The sequence below is a fragment of the Drosophila bipectinata genome, chromosome 3R (assembly GCF_030179905.1).
Source record: "Drosophila bipectinata strain 14024-0381.07 chromosome 3R, DbipHiC1v2, whole genome shotgun sequence".
In the NCBI taxonomy this organism is placed as follows: domain Eukaryota; kingdom Metazoa; phylum Arthropoda; class Insecta; order Diptera; family Drosophilidae; genus Drosophila; species Drosophila bipectinata.
The window spans coordinates 29,417,779-29,441,193 of NC_091739.1; the positions used below are offsets into that span (position 1 = coordinate 29,417,779).

The window sequence follows — 23,415 nt, forward strand, 5'->3', positions numbered from 1 at the left end:
GTAAATGCATGGGACGACCATTAGGCCCACGCCGAAAGCCATATGTTTGGCAATAGTCGTCCGATTGTTGAGCAGAATACCTTAAATGATTTGTGGACAGATTCTCCACAAATCTGCATCAAAATCGTGAAACAAAATATTTTTTACATTTTTTGTCAATCTTCCTGGGAGACCCCTTCGAAAATGGGGGAAATGCATGGGACGACCATTAGGGCCACGCCGAAAGCCATATCTTTGGCAACAGTCGTCCGATTGTTGAGCGGAATACCTTAAACGATTTGTGGACAGATTCTCCACAAATCTGCATCAAAATCGTGAAACAAAATATTTTTTAGATTTTTTGTCGATTTTTCTGGGAGACCCCTTCGAAAATGGGGGAAATGCATGGGACGACCATTAGGCCCACGCCGAAAGCCATATCTTTGGCAATAGTCGTCCGATTGTTGAGCGGAATACCTTAAATGATTTGTGGACAGATTCTCCACAAATCTGCATCAAAATCGTGAAACAAAATATTTTTTAGATTTTTTGTCAATCTTCTGACCCCTTCGAAAATGGGGAAAATGCATGGGACGACCATTAGGCCCACGCCGAAAGCCATATCTTTGGCAACAGTCGTCCGATTGTTGAGCGGAATACCTTAAACGATTTGTGGATAGATTCTCCACAAATCTGCATCAAAATCCTGGATCAAAATATTGTTTAGATTTTTTGTCAATTTTCCTGGGTAGACCCCTTCGAAAATGGGGAAAATGCATGGGAGGACAATATGGCCCACGCCGAAAGCCATATCTTTGGCAATAATCTTCCGATTCTTGGGCGGAATACCTTAAACGATTTGTGGTTAGATTCTCCACAAATCTGCATCAAAATCCTGGAACAAAATATTTTTTTGATTTTTTGTCAATTTTCCTGGGTAGACCCCTTCGAAAATGGGGGAAATGCATGGGACGACCAATAGGCCCACGCCGAAAGCCATATCTTTGGCAATAGTCGTCCGATTGTTGAGCGGAATACCTTAAACGATTTGTGGATAGATTCTCCACAAATCTGCTTCAAAATCCTGGAACAAAATATTTTTTAGATTTTTTGTCAATTTTCCTGGGTAGACCCCTTCGAAAATGGGGGAAATGCATGGGACGACAATATAGCCCACGCCGAACGCTATATCTTTGGCAATAGTCTTCCGATTCTTGGACGGAATACCTTAAACGATTTGTGGATAGATTCTCCACAAATCTGCATCAAAATCCTGGAACAAAATATTCTTTAGATTTTTTGCCAATTTTTCGGGGTAGACCCCTTCGAAAATGGGGAAAATGCATGGGAGGACAATATGGCCCACGCCGAAAGCCATATCTTTGGCAATAGTCGTCCGATTGTTGAGCGGAATACCTTAAACGATTTGTGGATAGATTCTCCGCAAATCTGCATCAAAATCCTGGAACAAAATATTTTTTTGATTTTTTGTTAATTTTACTGGGTAGACCTCTTTGAAAATTGGGAAAATGCATGGGAGGACAATATGGCCCACGCCGAAAGCCATATCTTTGGCAATAATCTTCCGATTCTTGGGCGGAATACCTTAAACGATTTGTGGATAGATTCTCCACAAATCTGCATCAAAATCCTGGAACAAAATATTTTTTAGATTTTTTGTCAATTTTCCTGGGTAGACCCCTTCGAAAATGGGGGAAATGCATGGGAGGACAATATGGCCCACGCCGAAAGCCATATCTTAGGCAATAATCTTCCGATTCTTGGGCGGAATACCTTAAACAATTTGTGGATAGATTCTCCAAAAATCTGCATCAAAATCCTGGATCAAAATATTGTTTAGATTTTTTGTCAATTTTCCTGGGTAGACCCCTTCGAAAATGGGGAAAATGCATGGGAGGACAATATGGCCCACGCCGAAAGCCATATCTTTGGCAATAATCTTCCGATTCTTGGGCGGAATACCTTAAACGATTTGTGGATAGATTCTCCACAAATCTGCATCAAAATCCTGGAACAAAATATTTTTTAGATTTTTTGTCAATTTTCCTAGGAGACCCCTTTGAAAATTGGGGAAATGCATGGGAGGACCATTTGGCCCACGCCGAACGCTATATCTTTGGCAATAGTCGTCCGATTCTTGAGCGGAATACCTTAAACGATTTGTGGATAGATTCCTCGCAAATCTGCATCAAAATCCTGGAACAAAATATTTTTTAGAATTTTTGTCAATTTTCCAGGGTAGACCCCTTCGAAAATGGGGGAAATGCATGGGAGGACAATATGGCCCACGCCGAAAGCCATATCTTTGGCAATCGTCTTCCGATTCTTGGGCGGAATACCTTAAACGATTTGTGGATAGATTCTCCACTAATCTGCATCAAAATCCTGGAATAAAATATTTTTTGATTTTTTGTCAATTTTCCTGGGTAGACAGACCCCTTCGAAAATGGGGGAAATGCATGGGAGGACAAATGGCCCACGCCGAAAGCCATATCTTTGGCAATAATCTTCCGATTCTTGGGCGGAATACCTTAAACGATTTGTGGATAGATTCTCCACAAATCTGCATCAAAATCCTGGAACAAAATATTTTTTAGATTTTTTGTCAACTTTCCTGGGTAGACCCCTTCGAAAATGGGGGAAATGCATGGGAGGACAATATGGCCCACGCCGAAAGCCATATCTTAGGCAATAATCTTCCGATTCTTGGGCGGAATACCTTAAACAATTTGTGGATAGATTCTCCAAAAATCTGCATCAAAATCCTGGATCAAAATATTGTTTAGATTTTTTGTCAATTTTCCTGGGTAGACCCCTTCGAAAATGGGGAAAATGCATGGGAGGACAATATGGCCCACGCCGAAAGCCATATCTTTGGCAATAATCTTCCGATTCTTGGGCGGAATACCTTAAACGATTTGTGGATAGATTCTCCACAAATCTGCATCAAAATCCTGGAACAAAATATTTTTTAGATTTTTTGTCAATTTTCCTAGGAGACCCCTTTGAAAATTGGGGAAATGCATGGGAGGACCATTTGGCCCACGCCGAACGCTATATCTTTGGCAATAGTCGTCCGATTCTTGAGCGGAATACCTTAAACGATTTGTGGATAGATTCCTCGCAAATCTGCATCAAAATCCTGGAACAAAATATTTTTTAGAATTTTTGTCAATTTTCCAGGGTAGACCCCTTCGAAAATGGGGGAAATGCATGGGAGGACAATATGGCCCACGCCGAAAGCCATATCTTTGGCAATAGTCTTCCGATTCTTGGGCGGAATACCTTAAACGATTTGTGGATAGATTCTCCACTAATCTGCATCAAAATCCTGGAATAAAATATTTTTTGATTTTTTGTCAATTTTCCTGGGTAGACAGACCCCTTCGAAAATGGGGGAAATGCATGGGAGGACAAATGGCCCACGCCGAAAGCCATATCTTTGGCAATAATCTTCCGATTCTTGGGCGGAATACCTTAAACGATTTGTGGATAGATTCTCCACAAATCTGCATCAAAATCCTGGAACAAAATATTTTTTAGATTTTTTGTCAATTTTCCTGGGTAGACCCCTTCGAAAATGGGGGAAATGCATGGGAGGACAATATGGCCCACGCCGAAAGCCATATCTTAGGCAATAATCTTCCGATTCTTGGGCGGAATACCTTAAACAATTTGTGGATAGATTCTCCAAAAATCTGCATCAAAATCCTGGATCAAAATATTGTTTAGATTTTTTGTCAATTTTCCTGGGTAGACCCCTTCGAAAATGGGGAAAATGCATGGGAGGACAATATGGCCCACGCCGAAAGCCATATCTTTGGCAATAATCTTCCGATTCTTGGGCGGAATACCTTAAACGATTTGTGGATAGATTCTCCACAAATCTGCATCAAAATCCTGGAACAAAATATTTTTTAGATTTTTTGTCAATTTTCCTAGGAGACCCCTTTGAAAATTGGGGAAATGCATGGGAGGACCATTTGGCCCACGCCGAACGCTATATCTTTGGCAATAGTCGTCCGATTCTTGAGCGGAATACCTTAAACGATTTGTGGATAGATTCCTCGCAAATCTGCATCAAAATCCTGGAACAAAATATTTTTTAGAATTTTTGTCAATTTTCCAGGGTAGACCCCTTCGAAAATGGGGGAAATGCATGGGAGGACAATATGGCCCACGCCGAAAGCCATATCTTTGGCAATAGTCTTCCGATTCTTGGGCGGAATACCTTAAACGATTTGTGGATAGATTCTCCACTAATCTGCATCAAAATCCTGGAATAAAATATTTTTTGATTTTTTGTCAATTTTCCTGGGTAGACAGACCCCTTCGAAAATGGGGGAAATGCATGGGAGGACAAATGGCCCACGCCGAAAGCCATATCTTTGGCAATAATCTTCCGATTCTTGGGCGGAATACCTTAAACGATTTGTGGATAGATTCTCCACAAATCTGCATCAAAATCCTGGAACAAAATATTTTTTAGATTTTTTGTCAATTTTCCTAGGAGACCCCTTTGAAAATTGGGGAAATGCATGGGAGGACCATTTGGCCCACGCCGAACGCTATATCTTTGGCAATAGTCGTCCGATTCTTGAGCGGAATACCTTAAACGATTTGTGGATAGATTCCTCACAAATCTGCATCAACATCCTGGAACAAAATATTTTTTAGATTTTTTGTCAATTTTTCAGGGTAGACGCCTTCGAAAATGGGGGAAATGCATGGGAGGACAATATGGCCCACGCCGAACGCTATATCTTTGGCAATAGTCTTCCGATTCTTGGGCGGAATACCTTAAACGATTTGTGGATAGATTCCTCACAAATCTGCATCAAAATCCTGGAACAAAATATTTTTTAGAATTTTTGTCAATTTTCCAGGGTAGACCCCTTCGAAAATGGGGGAAATGCATGGGAGGACAATATGGCCCACGCCGAAAGCCATATCTTTGGCAATAGTCTTCCGATTCTTGGGCGGAATACCTTAAACGATTTGTGGATAGATTCCTCACAAATCTGCATTAAAGTCCTGAAACAAAATATTTTTTAGATTTTTTGTCAATTTTCCTGGGAGACCCCTTCGAAAATGGGGGAAATGCATGGGAGGACAAATGGCCCACGCCGAAAGCCATATCTTTGGCAATAATCTTCCGATTCTTGGGCGGAATACCTTAAACGATTTGTAGATAGATTCCTCACAAATCTGCATCAAAGTCCTGGAACAAAATATTTTTTAGATTTTTTGTCAATTTTTCAGGGTAGACCCCTTCGAAAATGGGGGAAATGCATGGGAGGACCATTTGGCCCACGCCGAACGCTATATGTTTGGCAATAGTCGTCCGATTCTTGAGCGGAATACATGGGGGAATACATCCTCCCCTTCGAAAATGGGGGAAATGCATGGGAGGACAAATGGCCCACGCCGAAAGCCAAATCTTTGGCAATAATCTTCCGATTCTTGGGCGGAATACCTTAAACGATTTGTAGATAGATTCCTCACAAATCTGCATCAAAGTCCTGGAACAAAATATTTTTTAGATTTTTTGTCAATTTTTCAGGGTAGACCCCTTCGAAAATGGGGGAAATGCATGGGAGGACCATTTGGCCCACGCCGAACGCTATATGTTTGGCAATAGTCGTCCGATTCTTGAGCGGAATACCTTAAACGATTTGTGGATAGATTCCTCACAAATCTGCATCAAAATCCTGGAACAAAATATTTTTTAGATTTTTTGCCAATTTTTCGGGGTAGACCCCTTCGAAAATGGGGAAAATGCATGGGAGGACAATATGGCCCACGCCGAAAGCCATATCTTTGGCAATAGTCGTCCGATTGTTGAGCGGAATACCTTAAACGATTTGTGGATAGATTCTCCGCAAATCTGCATCAAAATCCTTGAACAAAATATTTTTTTGATTTTTTGTCAATTTTACTGGGTAGACCTCTTTGAAAATTGGGAAAATGCATGGGAGGACAATATGGCCCACGCCGAACGCTATATCTTTGGCAATAGTCGTCCGATTCTTGAGCGGAATACCTTAAACGATTTGTGGATAGATTCCTCACAAATCTGCATTAAAGTCCTGAAACAAAATATTTTTTAGATTTTTTGTCAATTTTCCTGGGAGACCCCTTTGAAAATGGGGGAAATGCATGGGAGGACAATATGGCCCACGCCGAACGCTATATCTTTGGCAATAGTCTTCCGATTCTTGGGCGGAATACCTTAAACGATTTGTGGATAGATTCTCCACAAATCTGCATCAAAATCCTGGAACAAAATATTTTTTAGATTTTTTGTCAATTTTCCTGGGTAGACCCCTTCGAAAATGGGGGAAATGCATGGGAGGACAATATGGCCCACGCCGAAAGCCATATCTTTGGCAATAATCTTCCGATTCTTGGGCGGAAAACCTTAAACGATTTGTGGATAGATTCTCCAAAAATCTGCATCAAAATCCTGGATCAAAATATTGTTTAGATTTTTTGTCAATTTTCCTGGGAGACCCCTTTGAAAATTGGGGAAATGCATGGGAGGACAATATGGCCCACGCCGAAAGCCATATCTTTGGCAATAATCTTCCGATTCTTGGGCGGAAAACCTTAAACGATTTGTGGATAGATTCTCCAAAAATCTGCATCAAAATCCTGGATCAAAATATTGTTTAGATTTTTTGTCAATTTTCCTGGGAGACCCCTTTGAAAATTGGGGAAATGCATGGGAGGACAATATGGCCCACGCCGAACGCTATATTTTTGGCAATAGTCGTCCGATTCTTGAGCGGAATACCTTAAACGATTTGTGGATAGATTCCTCACAAATCTGCATCAACATCCTGGAACAAAATATTTTTTAGATTTTTTGTCAATTTTTCAGGGTAGACCCCTTCGAAAATGGGGGAAATGCATGGGAGGACAATATGGCCCACGCCGAACGCTATATCTTTGGCAATAGTCTTCCGATTCTTGGGCGGAATACCTTAAACGATTTGTGGATAGATTCCTCACAAATCTGCATCAAAATCCTGGAACAAAATATTATTTAGATTTTTTGTCAATTTTCCTGGGTAGACCCCTTCGAAAATGGGGGAAATGCAAGGGACGACAATATGGCCCACGCCGAACGCTATATCTTTGGCAATAGTCTTCCGATTCTTGGGCGGAATACCTTAAACGATTTGTGGATAGATGCTCCACAAATCTGCATCAAAATCCTGGAATAAAATATTTTTTAGATTTTTTGTCAATTTTCCTGGGTAGACCCCTTCGAAAATGGGGGAAATGCATGGGAGGGCAAATGGCCCACGCCGAAAGCCATATCTTTGGCAATAATCTTCCGATTCTTGGGCGGAATACTTTAAACGATTTGTGGATAGATTCTCCACAAATCTGCATCAAAATCCTGGAACAAAATATTTTTTAGATTTTTTGTCAATTTTCCTAGGAGACCCCTTTGAAAATTGGGGAAATGCATGGGAGGACCATTTGGCCCACGCCGAACGCTATATCTTTGGCAATAGTCGTCCGATTCTTGAGCGGAATACCTTAAACGATTTGTGGATAGATTCCTCGCAAATCTTCATCAAAATCCTGGAACAAAATATTTTTTAGAATTTTTGTCAATTTTCCAGGGTAGACCCCTTCGAAAATGGGGGAAATGCGTGGGAGGACAATATGGCCCACGCCGAAAGCCATATCTTTGGCAATAGTCTTCCGATTCTTGGGCGGAATACCTTAAACGATTTGTGGATAGATTCCTCACAAATCTGCATCAAAGTCCTGGAACAAAATATTTTTTAGATTTTTTGTCAATTTTTCAGGGTAGACGCCTTCGAAAATGGGGGAAATGCATGGGAGGACAATATGGCCCACGCCGAACGCTATATCTTTGGCAATAGTCTTCCGATTCTTGGGCGGAATACCTTAAACAATTTGTGGATAGATTCCTCACAAATCTGCATCAAAATCCTGGAACAAAATATTATTTAGATTTTTTGTCAATTTTTCAGGGTAGACGCCTTCGAAAATGGGGGAAATGCATGGGAGGACAATATGGCCCACGCCGAACGCTATATCTTTGGCAATAGTCTTCCGATTCTTGGGCGGAATACCTTAAACGATTTGTGGATAGATTCCTCACAAATCTGCATCAAAATCCTGGAACAAAATATTATTTAGATTTTTTGTCAATTTTCCTGGGTAGACCCCTTTGAAAATGGGGGAAATGCATGGGAGGGCAAATGGCCCACGCCGAAAGCCATATCTTTGGCAATAATCTTCCGATTCTTGGGCGGAATACTTTAAACGATTTGTGGATCCATTCTCTACAAATCTGCATCAATATCGTGAAACAAATGTTCCGATTCTGTAACCTTTTGTAGGCAGGATGTGGGGGTGCTCGGATATGGCTGCACCTATGATTTCCGGCTACTGTTTTGTCAAAAGGGTGATGGACTTCCCTATAGTGAGGTCTATGAGTTTATTATAATACAAAATATAATAATAAATAAACTTAACTAAAATAAGAAAAATTAATTTTCATGACCATGAAGTTTGCCTTAAGGGCTACCGAGCCCTGCCGCACGGGACTTTTATGACCGCGATATAAACTTGTTTTGCTGAATTTTGGGTTTTGCATTACCAACATTACAGTGTTTACTCATATAAAATTATTTAATTTTGTTTTGCTGATTTTTCGCTTTTGCATAACATACATAACAGTGTTTACAGTCAACTTTACACATATAAAATTGTTTAGATTTGGTATTCTTTAAAAGAAACTTACTGTTTTTCTCCTCGTAGGGAGGCTTAATCGATATTAGATCTGATTATCTGAAGAATCTTCAGTGTAGATATTTGTTGCCCCTAAAATAAAAAAAAAAAAACAATCACAAGGATGGAGAAAACTAATTATTTGTGGTTAACTGCGAATATTTTATTCTTGGTTTTGTTTTTCCAATTATGGTGGGAGTCATTTCTGCATCGCATAACATTCAAAGAGCTTCAAAGATGAAACAAGTTTGTAGAACTTTTTTGGGATTAGCCAATATATATATTGCGCAAACTTTTTGACTAACTTTGGCCGTCGTCTGATTTTTTTCTTTTTGCTTAAATGGTCCGTAACCTGATTTAATTGGAAGGCTTCAAAGCATAATCCGCTCATTTCGACTGCAATGAGACTCAGGACAAGTCAAAAGGAAGCCCAGTATTGTGGCTAAAAAAGCGGAACATTTAATTAACATTGTATTAGAACTGTCGCTGCTTCTTTAATATTCAATTAAGTGTCTGTTGAAATGAGGAGATTCCTTATTATTAATGATTCAACCGGCCGACAGCAAGTTCCTTGACACTCACACAATCGCATAAGCATGTATAATTGGATGAAACCAGCGGATGGCCATAACAAGGATAATTGGATGAAATGAGGCGGCTGCCTTTTCTGCTCCTCATTAAGTGCCCGTTTACCGTTTAGTCGCCTGTCAAATCGTCGGTGCGTTATTAGAAAAAGGGGTGTCAAGAGACGAGCCGTTGAGTCAATGACTTATTACGCAAATCGGACAAAGATTCCTTCGCGGACATGGCCGAGGTGTGGGTGGTAATTGAAGGCGCATGAGTGGGACTTGAACCCTGTCCATTCGGTAATAAACGTATTAATTATTTTGTCTTTGTTGCCTGAATCGTCCTGACAGGACAAACCGATAAAATCCGGGCAAGTATTAAGTGAATTAATAAAGACCTTGTTGGGTGTTCTCAGTGCTTTAAATTAAAGCTAGTTTAGTCACTAGTATGGAGTCTGATATTTTAAATAACAATTAAGACAAAACTTCCTATTGAAAAAGTGTGGCATCTCCTTTTCTCTTCCTTTAAAAAGTGTGGCCTTATTCCAATAAAAAGCCCATTTTAAAAGAAAAACTTTTTCAACATTTTCTAATGGAAAATAAAACTTTGTGTTGCAGTAATTTAGATTACACTAATTTTGCCAAGTATAGAATACGTTGGCAATCTAGTTATGAATAGTTGCAAACTTGAAAGTTAATTATGCACTTACTATGTTCATCGCCTAGAATAAAAGCATTACAATGGGTGAGGGGGCAGCATTTTGACGGAATTCAATCAGCCATAAAGCATCATGCTGCTCCTGCCAAGTACCAGGAGGCGTTTGCCTACGTGCTTAATTACAAGCCCGACTCCGGAGCACATCCACATACATAAATACTCGGAGACACGTGTTGAAAGCAATTAAAAACTATGTAAAAGTGGGTGAATTCGAAGAGGTGTCATGAGGAGTTTGAATGTCCGGCAACAGAGTTGCTTCTGCATCAAACGTTATGCCAAATCTAAAATTAGTTCAGAGTCATCACAAGCAATATAAATAAATCTAAATTAAAATACACCTTTTCTAAAATAAATACAGAAATCACGTTTTACTTTTTATCTTCTAGGCCATTAAAAAGAACTAGTTGTAGATAGATAATTTCCATTCTGTCAGCCATTTACATATATGACGTAACCCATCTTAATTGCAATTCAGCAGAAACCCTAATACCCCTCAAGTGTCGAACTCATCTTGTATTTTTTTGCCACAGGACTCCCGGGTAGAGGACTTGACGGATTTATGGCGAGCAATTTTACGCCCGATTGCCGTCGGCCAAGGATGTCGGGCCCCGTTAGCACCTTTGACATGACAGGGGCTACCGGGGTGAATCCTTGTCAAATGCCCGTTTAAAGCAAACAATTAATGTGCAAATAAAACCCATTAAATATTAATTGAGTTCGATAATTACGGCGTCGGTATTACGGCTGGCAACATGTTGCAGCAACAACACATGCGAGGCGCCTGCGTTGGCGGAACCTTTGAACTTCCCCCAACTTCCGACCCCGACCGCCATCAATCCATCAATTGCCTAATGTCTTGGCACACCTTGGTGATTTATTAGAGGGGCTAACCCGCTGTGGCGTCCGTGCTTCTGATTCCGATTCCGACTCGATTTCCATCAAGCCTGGCAACACGCCACATTCGCACCCGCACCACCAATCGCACGTTTTCATTCATAACTCGTCGCGTGGCCAGGCATCGACGTATCCTTTGGCGCCGCCTCGTTTCCTGCCTCAACACAGACACTGTGATAGTCGTGCCTCCTCGTTCGGTGTCCTTCGTGTGTGGGCTTCGTGGCGCTTAATATAAAAACACGCCGTAATCGCTCGACTCCGTGAGTCCTCCGCTCGTCGTCAGCCTGTTGCGTTCGAGGAGCAACACCCAAAAACCAGTAGCAGCAACACCATCAGCAGCAACAGATTCCGTTTCAGGAGCTTCACTTTCCGTTTAATCTGTCACGGCAGGACACTTTCGCGGCGTGGCGCGTAAAGACATAAAATAAATTAGAAAAAAAACGCTAAAAATAAATACACGCCGCTAAAAACACGCGAACCGCATCTCGATCGCCATAAATCACATCCCGATTCGTGTGCTTCAGATCCGATTAAACAGAAATTAGGTGCAATTACTACTGATAAGGTGATCTCCTTTTATGTGATAATTTTCGAAAACAGGATTTATGTTTCCGAGATTGTGTTTTAAATTAAGTTGTGTGTTGTCGTCCTGTCGTCTGCTCCTCACTGACAAATATAACAATATCAGATTGCAATTTGTTTGGAAAGGACGAAAACTTGTGCCAGTTTTATCCCCAAATGGGGCAGAGTTGATTGATTGCTTAAAAAACGTTTAAGCTAATTAGTTTTTCCTTTCCTACGTGCGTATTTCATTCAGTGCCCGGGGCACAAAGTAGAGCATTGTGGCTTCGAGGTGTTTCAGGTTTCGGGTGTCCGCACAGGACACATTACATCCTGTAACTTAATAGACTGCAAACAAGCTTAGTGAAACTTTTTGTTGCCAGCGTCGGCAATCACACCTTGTAATTTGCACAGAACACTAAAGATGGTCTCTGGGTATTGTCCTGGGGATTTACTTTCCGGATTGATTGACCTTTTACGTGAAATTTTCTTTTTATGGCATTACTAAAATCTGATTTATGCCGTCGAGAGCATAAACGTCAAAAACTTTGCTTCTTCTGTGTTTTACACATTTTTCATACCATTTGCATATAGTGGTTGGAATATATACTTGTACTCGAACTCGTATGCAAATAACTTAAGACTTGAAGCCTAGATAACAGGATTCCATTTCCTTGTGTGTTCGTCCTGCCTTTGAATTGCCGATAAAACAGAAGGGACGTGCTGGCAAGTAGCCCTGGGCAATCACGATTTCCGTCTCTGGGATATGACAATGCTTGTCAGGAACACAATTCTCAGTGGGGCAGGGCAGTTTTATTGCCTTGAATTCGGTATTACTCTCGGAAAATCAATATTTATATTTGCCCAACTTGAAAGTGGAAGAATTCACTCATTACATTGCCTTCCCCGAAAACTTTCACCAAAGGAATTTCATCTCTCCGGGCCCGGGAGACCGGGAGTTTGGCCAGAAATTTCGGTTGCGGCTCCGCTCCGGTCCCTAATTCAATTCGATTGCAATTTCCGTTGCAACTCCGGCGCGGGTGGGACGAACTCTAACATTTTCCAGGGACTAACTGCGATCTATTAAAGGAAATCAATAACCATCAATAGCAATCAAATATTGGATGCCAAAGTGCGACAACCACCCACGGGCTATGGAGCCTGCGGACGCATTCGAATTCATTCCTAAATTCCAATTCGTAAATCCCCGTTCAGCAAATGGCATATATATGACATGTGATTGCCGGCACGACTAATGCTTCTGCCATTTTAGCAGTTACTTATTTTTGATGCCATTTGGTGATTCCGCCTAATGCCCTGGTGACAGGTGGGATCTAATTTTGTAGCCCAGCAGCCCCATAGCCCAATGGAAGACAAAAGAGCTGGGCCAAAGGGGGTCTTCTGTCAATGTTTACCATTTAAAATTCAGTTACATTGTTTCCTCGAAAATAGGTTTGAATTTAAAAAGGGTTTAAGGCTTATGCCTAGGAATAGGAGTAGTAGTTTATGGTGAAGTACAATGAAGTCAATTAACTTAATATAATTATATCATGTGTCAGTTATGCAGTTACCCGTTTGAAAAGTATACCACATCGACGCAATAGAATTTTAAACGTTCTGTCTCTGACAAGCGTACATAATGTTTTACAGTCTGATAATAAAAGTGAACAGTAGAATAGTAAAATTTAAGTGAGGACCTGTAACAAGCTAATTATAAAGCAAGTGATGCTACTCACACCCGCGTCTATTTAGGGGAACCAACTCTTTCGTCAGCAAACAAGAATATTTTTATGACTAAGGTCGGTCTACGTTCATGTTTTTAACTTCCTGCAACTGAATTTTAACCTAGTTATACATACTCGCCAGACTTTACAACATCGTCTTCAATTTAAAACCTCATTTCCTTTTTAGACGCTTGTAGACTCTTGTGTAAATTTGGCCACAACTCCCCAGGTGAGTTGATTGAAAAGTCCACGAGGACATGAGATTTATATACATAGTCGACATAAGGATAAACAAAATGAAAAAGTTTAGAAGTACAGTATATTTACGTGACCCATAAATTATGAGAACACTTCTTGTTGTCAGAATATAGCACATTTTTCACAGGTTAGCTGTCAGCGTTTTATTTTCTCTATCCCAACGGACCCGCTAGAGAGGTCAAAGTTTACAAGCGGCAATGTTACCAAATTTTTTGGAAAATAATAGCCATATATAAGGTTAATTTTTCATGCAGATGAACAATTTTAAATGCTGCAATTGTTTCGCATTTAAGATACCCTGTATTTCCAGTTGCATGGATGCGCCCGGAACAAGTTGGAATATTTAAATGTTTTATGTGATTAATGGTGGGGGATACATCACCGTATTTTTTGTGTTACAACCAATTTATATACGAAAAATCTGTAAATTGCGCACTCAGCCATGTGGTTCTACTTTTCTGATACAGTTTTTTCTTCATTTTTTTTGTTCCAGAATGATGAAAGCCACAGCGTGGTTTTGTCCGGTGTTATTAACTTTACTGTGTGCCACGAGGCTGGTCTGCACGGCACAGCGAGGAGTTGGATCTGGAACTGGTACAGGAGTAGGTGGCACGGCAGCAGGAGCAGGACCAGAGGCCGGCGGAAGCGGCCGCACAAACGGATATCCTTTGGACTACCCAGATGCACGGAATATTCAGGTGTGCTTTTCAGCTTGATTCTTTGTGAATGACAGCAGTTTTTGTCCAGCACTCGCATGAATGTTTTCCGAATGCATATTCAATTATACTCGACTGCATTTTCGGAACAGACTTTTTTCATGCCCCTTTTGACACACGTCGACATAGGATTCTGTTTCGTAAATTGAAATACTATATATGACGTCCATAAAAAAAACTACTTCGCAGTTTGCAGGTGCCGTCACGATTGTGGAATTTAAAACTTCTCAAAAATCAAATTTCTCAGTTCTTCGAATCCACTCAATTCAACTGAAATCAAGCATAATCTAATCTGGCTAATAAGTGCTATATCCGCGGTGAATACCACAACTCGAATGCGGTTTCAACCACGAAGACCTAATCTTCAATCTGGCTATAAATTTAAAATATTTCCTCAACACACACGAACATGGCAACAAATCTCCTCCATAAAGTCTAGTGTTTTCATAAACATGGGGAACTTTTTGTCAAGGATATCGACGAAGCTTCATTAGCGAACAAAAAATCACAAAACAATTGTTTGTTTGTGTTGGCCAAGTCCCGATGTTAACAATCAAAAGTTTCCCATCTTTTTTTAAGAAAGTTCTTCAGAAATGTTTTTCAAGTCGATTTTTTGTCCTACGCAATTTAAATAGCATGTACTACGTTTATGGAATTCTAGATTAAAGTTATTATGCCTGTTAACAATTTAAGTTTATTTGCCGAAAAAAAATAAACGTTGGCCATCATGATTGCAAATTATAAAAACCACCTTCGGGCCAGGCTAAAGGCCATGAAACTTTCCATTTCCATCGCTTAATACGACACAACCATTAATACGTTGGAGAACATAAAAAGTGGTGTTTCGATAAGGATCCATTTGTAAGCTAATCAGTCAAGTACCCAATCATTGATTGATGTTCATGGTGCGTCAATCATTTAGTTTATCAAGAGTGGACCTTATTGTCATGGTCATGAAAGCAAAAGTTCAAAAAAGGCGATAAGTTATCCCAGTCTGAAGTATAAAGAAGTAAAATTTCGACAGTCTCGAGTTGTTTTTTAGTTTCTTTTTATAGTAGTTTAGATTACAGGAACTATAAAGCTATATGACGGATGCGGGACAAAAATAACTGAATGTTACCATGAGGAGCCTATAATCTCGATTTTGGCCATAGAGTCGCGTGGCCAGCAATAAATTAGTTATATTTTTGTAATATTTGCTAGATACTTTGTTTTAATTGGCCTATAATTTAAAGCCTATTTGTGATAACCAAGAACTGAGTTGGAATTCCATTTTACTCATTGGCCGTAGTCACCTCTGAGCCATCGGTAGTACTTTCTGCAGGGTCGGCTGTGGTCTCCTCTCCAGCATTGGTGGTGGATTCCTCCGGAGCCTGAGTAGTCTCTCCGGCAGCATCGGTGGTAGATTCCTCGGGATCTTCGGGGGCCTGAGTAGTGTCCTCAGAGCCGCTGCCTTCATCGGAGTCGGTGGTGGACTCCTCGGGCTCCTGGGTGGTGGTATCACCCGAACCGCTTCCATCGGAGTCCGTTGTGCTGTCTTCAGGTTCCTGGGTGGTAGTTTCTTCCGAAGAACCACTTCCCTCCTCCGATTCAGTTGTGGTCTCTTCTGGGGCTTCGGTAGTCTCTACTGGAGCGTCGGTAGTTTCCTCAGGAGCGTCGGTAGTATCCTCAGGAGCTGCGGTAGTCTCTTCTGGAGCTTCAGTAGTCTCTACTGGAGCGTCGGTAGTCTCCTCTGGAGCGTTGGTAGTCTCCTCAGGAGCTTCGGTAGTCTCTACTGGAGCGTCGGTAGTATCCTCAGGAGCTGCGGTAGTCTCTTCTGGGGCTTCGGTAGTCTCCACTGGAGCGTCGGTAGACTCCTCTGGAGATTCGGTAGTCTCTTCTGGGGCTTCGGTAGTCTCCACTGGAGATTCGGTGGTAGAATCCTCCGGCTCCTCAGGGTTCTGGGTGGTGGATTCTTCCGGGATTTCAGGAGTCAAAGTGGATACTTCTGCAGCTGCAGTTGTGGAATCGACAATATCGTCTTCAGTGGTCAGTTCGGGCAGGTCAGTTGGTGGAGGTGGTGGTGGGGGACGGTTTCCTCCATGGCCGTGTCCGTGTCCGTGGCCATTTCCGTGACCATTTCCATGACCATTTCCGTGGCCATTTCCGTGATTGTGACCATTTCCATGGCCATTTCCGTGTCCGCCGTTCCACTGACCCTGACCATTTCCATTCCATTGACCCTGTCCCTGACCATTTCCATTCCACTGACCCTGTCCATTGTTGTTCCATTGTCCCTTCAGGGCACTGACTTCCTCATCTGCCTGGGAGCCCCAGCCGAAATTCCTGATCCAATTGCCTCCAAAACTTCCGAGCCAGCCGCCATTGGGCCTGGCAACAGCCACTCCGACCAAAGCGGTCAACAGAAGAAGCGTTAGTACTTTCATTTCGCAAATGTTTCGAATAAACTGATTGCTCCTCCAGGTGGCTATTGGTTTTTATAGAATTCTGATAAGCAGCTCCACTCTCCCAGACGCTGCGACCACACCGAGGCGCGTCCTTATCTTATCGCTAACGTGTCTGATAGTCAGACAAACAATAAGCATAATTTTAATATTTATCTGAACATGAACTTGATTTGCTTGTTTGGCTGTTTACCTTCAAAATAAGATGAACAAATCTGGCCCAAATCCGCGTTCCTGGAATTATTTTGCAAAAAAGTAATTAAACTTAAGAAGAGTCTAGACTTTCTCAAGAAGTCAACTGGGATATATCTTTACGATGTTCCCATAAAGGCCCAAAAAATTTTATGAAGCTTCGCCCTAGAAGGCTTTTGCTGTTTTTGCATTATCACGCCCTGTTTTTTTTGGGGAGTATGCGGGTGTCTATACATTATCTTGGAGCTATGAATCATGAATTTTTTGAAATTTTCCGTTTTATCTGACAAGTGGTGTTATCGGGGGAATTCGCGATTGTTCATCGTAATGTGGAAAAAACGTACAACAATACTGATTAGATTTGTAAATTGATTTGCAGCGATTGCTTCCTCAATGTGGGAAAAACAAGGAGTGACCTAATGTTTTTCAATAGCTTTAGTTTTGAGATTACCTTTTCTTCTAGCCATGCAAATAACAATCTAGCCAAGTTTTTATTTCCCATTAACACCAAACAATAAAGTTAGTTGCGAAAGGAAAACAGAACTGTTTTTGAATGTGGATGTTCATAAATAAAAATCTCTGCGGCAGGACTTAAAAACTTTTTGCATTACCTTATCAGGCTTTTATTATGCCATGTGCTAGCCAAGTTTTCAGCGAATAGCGAATGTAAATTTACCTAACAACCTACAAATATACTACTTCTAGGATGACTTTCTTCTCGCCAAACGAAACAAGCCGTCTCTCTCCATTGTCAATCCCTTGGATGTGCTGCGTCAGCGGCTCCTTCTGGAAATCGCACGCCGTCAAATGAAGGAGAACTCTCGACAGGTGAGTGTTTTGTTACCCGGGGTGGGATTTGTCTGGGAGGGTTGGGGATGCTGCCATAAACGGGCCAAGCTGACCACTTGGCGAGGTATTTTTAATAAGCGAAAATAAAAAGGAAAACTTTTTGCTGGCAAGGCCCCAAGACAAACGGAAAACAATTCCCGCTAAAAGGCGGGAGTCCTAAGTAGAAAGAGTAATTTGGAGCGGCGCTGTGCGGCGCGAAGAATAAATGAAAATGTAGCGGCTAATCAAAACTAGAATACCGAATGAGAAATACTTCCGAAGGACCATAAAGAACGCAGCTGCATAAAGTTTTTTAATTCCCTTCCCGTAGTAGCTACCGGCAATTTCAATAAATTTTCCATGGGCCGCTTCCAGACTTGCTCGTAAGATTGGCAAGTTCACATTTACCTGCTCTGGGAGTGTAAACATCATCCAGGCTGAGATCCCCAAACAAAGCTTAAGCACTTCGGATGGCCCTGACACCCCCAAAAATATACCCACATAGGGCTCAGCAAGGACAAGGGAAAAACAACGGGGCGTATGTGTAACGAAAATATTTTTGCTCGAAAAGCAAAGCGAGTTTATTTGGTTACCAAACCATTCCAAGACCCTAAAGGCCCAAATACTTAACAAAAAAACAAAAAAATGGCACAACCAAAAACAAAAAAAAAAAATCAAAACGTTTTAATGCAAAGAATTCAAACGATTTGCCTTGATAGCTTCACCTTTCACCCTCCGATGGTTAAATTTTTGTTAAAGAGGGTCCTGCCTGCGTCGGATGAGAAACTGGCAAGTCCTTTTAACATCCACATTCACATCCACACACGTCAGATAAACATATTGATTTGTCAAAGGGGTTTTAGAAATTAATCCATGCATCCAAAACGCAATTTGAGTCGGCTGAGGAGTATGATGTTTTCCAAAAACACACCTGATACGAATTTAAGTATTCAGCTTTAAAGAAATAAGTGCTGGTTTTGTGTACCAAAATACGAAATTTGTCTGCTACTCAATTAATTAAATAATGCAGTGAGATTTGTCTTACTAGAAATGGTTTGCTTGGGTTGGAATTTCAAAAGGTTTTCCTGAAAGTTGAGCTCTAAATGCTTGAAATGGTCTGAAAATTCTCTAGAAAGCAGGGTTTAGTAAGGTTTAAAGGAAAAGTAGGTGACATACATTCTTAAGACATTAAAGGACGAGACAAAATTCAAAAAACAGCTTGACCTCTTGAGGTTTAAGTAATTTGCAAAATTACAATGACCTTTTAACAGAAGAGTGCGTTTAAATGTGGATGTTTAAAGGTCAGGTTTCCTATCCATCATTTTTTGGCAATTAATTTATTAGAGCTTTTTATAAACGTAATTAATGTGGGGCTGGTGTTCAAGTGACACTCGATTCTTGATTAATTTTAAAGCTTTAATTGTTTTCAAGTGTCGGACATAAAATCAATTTTTATATTGGAAAGGCAAGTACTTTAAGTGGATAAATGAACAAATGTGATTTAAGCTTTGAAGCTCTATTTATTTAAAGAGAGTTAGAGTGAGGTTAAAATAGGTTTGTCAATTGAAAGTATGTATATTAAAAATTAAAATTTAACCAAAATATTTAAAATATAATGATAAAGGGCAAATAACAATTAGAAACTTTTCATTTAATTCCCAAAGTCTCATAATATATTCAAAGCTTTAGCACAATAATTTCCACAGCCTGGTATTAAATTGAAATAATTCTAATCCCTTTTTTAATCATCATGATTCATGATGCACAGATTTATATTAACTTTCCTAAAATATCAGTGTAGTTTTTATTTAAAAAAGAACCAACTGAACAAATAAAATTAAAAAGTTTGCGGTTCCGGTATTCAGCCACTTGCAAATAATGAAATATTCGTTGTAAAACGACATTCGATTTGCCAACGAATTTAAAATGTTAATCAAATTTTCAATGTGGTCAGCAAATATGTACATTCATGTGAGAATCTCGTTTAACTTGCTCTTTACCACGATTCCCTGTGGACTCTGTGGTTGTAGGGAATCGGGGGGTCATGTGAACACTTTTCCTCCCGAGCACCTTCATTGCAAAGTGAATAACTTTAACTCCCGTACATGAACAGGTCGAACTGAACCGAGCTATTCTGAAGAACGTGGGCAAACGATTCATGATCCGGGGCGGAGGAGCTCCAAAGGTGACAACCAGGCGCTACCGGGAGCGGGAACGCGAATGGGAACGGGAACGGGAACCGGAGGAGCTGCAGCAGCTGGAGGAGCTAGAGCTCGAACAGGAGCAGCAGCAGGAGCTGGAGCGGGAACAGGAAGAGCAGGCTGTGCGTCAACAGCTGCTACCGTGGAAGCATTTCCCCAGCCAACTGTGGAGCTACGGATGGACCCATTCGCAGGCTCCGTACTCGGCGTTACAGTTGGCCGATTCCCTGCAACAGAAAACCACTCGACCGCAGTCACTCCCGGGTCAAAAGCTGCCCAGCTATGCGAAGAAATCCCTGAACGTGGCCGGACTAGGTCTGGGCGTCAGGGCGGTCAGGGGTCATCGGGCTGCCAACGGAAATGAAGCTGCTAACGAAACAACAAATCACGATAATGACGAGAACGAGAATGGTTATGGATCCAGCAAAAACGCAGCTGGATATGTGGACTCCCTCCTCGATGAGGATGGCGATGGGGAGGCAGGATTCGATCTCTTCGAGGAGGTAGGTCCGCCCGCCCCGTCAGGTGGAAGTGTAGGTGCTTTGGATGCAAATGAGCACCAAAGTGTTGGGTGGGACCTTCCACCCTATCGCTTTCACAAAAGTCAGCAGCATAATGTTAATTAAGTAACCGAAGATTGAGAAGCTACAGGATGCAAATGCAGATTCAGATACAGATACAGATGCAGATTCAAATAGAGATACTTGTGCAAATACACAGATAAACAGATATATTGGTACTGATATTGATATTGCCATTGATGAGGTAATACGGAGGCAGATTAGTGGTAATAGACGGTCCGGATTAAAATGTAAATTGACGGTTCCTAATGGCTGGCTGCAAGGCAGGCATGTTGTGTGTGCACATACTCCCTCGATGACAAAGAAACAAAAAAAACTAAATCATAAAACTAAAACAAGAACTTACTCCCACGTTGCTAGATGTATTCGCATTTGAATTCTATTTTATCGAAGATAACCAACCAAGGTGTATGTAACAATTTATGCTACCTCTCTCACAGTAACTGTTGAACCCCTGAAATATATACACATGAGCCCCTCCCACGAACTTTGATCCAAGACCCCACCAGCTACTATTTACACCGCAGCTATAGCAAACAAAGAACTCGTAAATGCATTTGTTTTAAATCGTAATTAATAGTGATCTGTGTGTCGTTTTAATAATTATTTTTTAACGATGGATATTTAATTAATCAGTGACATGCAACAGTTACTAACTGATTGACATTTTCGTATTTATTTATTGGTTTTTTTATGAAGTAATTAAATTTTACGCTTTATTACAGAATTAAATAATTGTTGTCTACAAACTCCGCGGGCGGAAATTTGTTTTTTCCACACTGTTGTTTGTTCAATTGTTTTTGATATTTTTTTAATTAATGAAATATACAAATGCTCAAATAGAATAGCACTCGAATATTAATATTTATAATTTATTTGCTCTACAAATTGGTCACTATTAAAAATTTACGTAGTTGATGGTTCAAGTTTTAAGATATTAAGCGAAAGAAATGGTTCCAAATCATACGAATACGATACGATACGAATAACGATTTTAAATTAGAAAAAACGCAGATCTATGTATTATCCGAGAATATACTTCAAATCCCGAGAAAATACGTCACGTGTTGTGTAAATTAGCAAGGAATTTACCAAGCAAATTAACTAACCTTTTTAATAATTACGTTCTGTACATTAATTAATTTAATGCAAAATTTATTTCTATATGTGTATGTAAATAAAGTGAATTTTTCAGAGAAAAGCTAAACTAAAATAAATGAAATTCCAACCGGAGAAATCAAACGAAACTTATATATTATATAAAATTATATGTATGTACGTATATATTATATATACTTATTAAAAAAAATAAACAAAAAACTCATGAGGCATTGGCATGACATTCAATTACAATCCGATTCCTTTCGTTCAGTAATTAAGGGCTCCTGGATCCTGGAATTATTTGCGAGTGCACAAAGCAAAGGGTTGGCGAACAAAGGTTTTTGAACTTACCTTCAATCAATATCCTGGACAATTACGTTAACAGGACGTATTGTTTTGACGTCCGCAACAGGCGAGCAGTAAAGTGTTTCAGGAATATTATTTTAAAGGGAAAATTAAACGCTCTATAGATTGGAATATAGATTTATTAAAGACTTTAACCTTGCCACTACTCCCTAGGGGTGTGTGGGTGCTTTGGGTGTGTGCTTTTTGGACCCCTCCTTACAGGATTTGTAAAAATGGATAACAGCTAATAACAGGGCTAGTGGTGTCCCCGAGTGCCAACAATTTGCCCTCGCCTTGTCCGCGCCCGAGGGCTTAATTAATAACGTTGTATTTGCGCCAGGATTACACCAAACTCGAACGTCCACCCAGTGAACGAAAAATACAAAAAACCAGATAATTATCACAGCGCCATTAGGTGCCCCACTCACGTACAATCGTTGACATGATGGCAAACAATGGCACGAACCAAAACGCCAAAAAAAAAAACGAAATACAAGTCAGGACCTGGGCCAAGACCAGGTATAGGCTGGATCTGGAACTGGGGGTTCACTTGATGTCACAGAGCAGGGCCACGCCGCGTAGGGTCCAGTGCTTGGGATTGAATTCGGTCTCGAAATCAATCGAGCCAACGTACTTTAAGTCAGTGCGTTGGGGTTTGCGGTAGATTGGACACTCGTACAGCTTCGGATCCTTGCCGGCCGTAGTGTTTATGGCGTATATATAGATGACGGGCATTTGCTCGTACAGGACTTTCATCTTCGACTCAATTAGCTTGCCACTCCGGCGATCCAGTGAAGCGCCTGAGAAAAAACAAAAACGACACACAGGTTGGTATTTACAGGTAAGAGGTGACCACCAGGGGCTTCGCCGAAGGGGGCAGTACTCTAATAGGTATTTTTTCAAAAGTTTAAAGCTAACTTGGAACACTTAAAGGTCATGTCCACACATTTCTACTTGAACATGATTTTGAATATGAATATGATATGATTTCTCACTTTCTTTAACTATTTCAAAAGGTTAAATTTAATTTTTGAAAATTTCTATAAAGCTAATATGTAACTGATTCTTTTCAAGTTTTTATAAAAAAATAAGTGGAAAATGTATTTGAACTTTAAACTTAAAGAATAGAGTATTTATTCTTCGGTTCTCTCCGAAGACAGCTATTCTCTCTGTTTCTGGTTTAAATGTAGTTACCTTCAAGGAAGAGCCCGTGCACATATACTCCCTCCGTGGGGTACTCGGTGATATCCTCCCGGTTGTATCGCGTTATTTGATTCTGCAGCACCACCGAGTCCAGGGCCCAGCCTTTGTGGGCTCGCGTCACCTCCTGGTTTTCCCGTTCATCAGTTCCCGCCGGCGATTGAGTCACAAGTGGGTTCGAGTGTTTGCCGCAAAAATATGCAAAAAAAACCGGGGCAGGGAAAAAAGAAAAGGAGGAGTCGTGTGAATAACCTTTAAGGTGCGGAATATGCCAGTGTCAGGTGCGTCAATCAATATATGGGTTTTAA

The 23,415-nt window shown here is 40.7% G+C and overlaps 3 protein-coding genes across 4 annotated transcripts in view; 1 reads left to right on the forward strand and 2 right to left on the reverse strand.

Annotated features, from left to right (window-relative positions):
* The first annotated feature begins 11,237 nt into the window (after nucleotides 1–11,237).
* Nucleotides 11,238–21,791, forward strand: Dh44 (diuretic hormone 44). Its single transcript, XM_017233291.3, has 4 exons — nucleotides 11,238–11,521; nucleotides 13,993–14,197; nucleotides 17,557–17,679; nucleotides 19,793–21,791. Exons 2-4 carry the CDS (start codon nucleotides 13,994–13,996, stop codon nucleotides 20,504–20,506), a joined length of 1,041 nt encoding a protein of 346 aa, XP_017088780.2. The 5' UTR covers nucleotides 11,238–11,521; nucleotide 13,993; the 3' UTR covers nucleotides 20,507–21,791.
* Fst (Frost) lies at nucleotides 15,247–16,649 on the reverse strand. The gene has a single exon (XM_070281365.1). The coding sequence runs from the start codon at nucleotides 16,639–16,641 to the stop codon at nucleotides 15,490–15,492; it is 1,152 nt and encodes a 383-aa protein (XP_070137466.1). The 5' UTR covers nucleotides 16,642–16,649; the 3' UTR covers nucleotides 15,247–15,489.
* Nucleotides 21,792–22,219: 428 nt separating the features above from the next.
* The window catches only part of Dhc1 (Dynein heavy chain 1), a 28,282-nt gene continuing 27,086 nt past the window's right edge, over nucleotides 22,220–23,415 (reverse strand). For both annotated transcript variants that reach the window (XM_070281045.1, XM_070281046.1), the window contains 2 exons: nucleotides 23,102–23,234; nucleotides 22,220–22,707 (listed from right to left, as the gene is read on the reverse strand). In XM_070281045.1, the coding sequence (XP_070137146.1) occupies nucleotides 22,454–22,707; nucleotides 23,102–23,234 (387 nt within the window). In that variant the 3' untranslated portion in view covers nucleotides 22,220–22,453. The remainder of the gene's footprint in view (nucleotides 22,708–23,101; nucleotides 23,235–23,415) is intronic.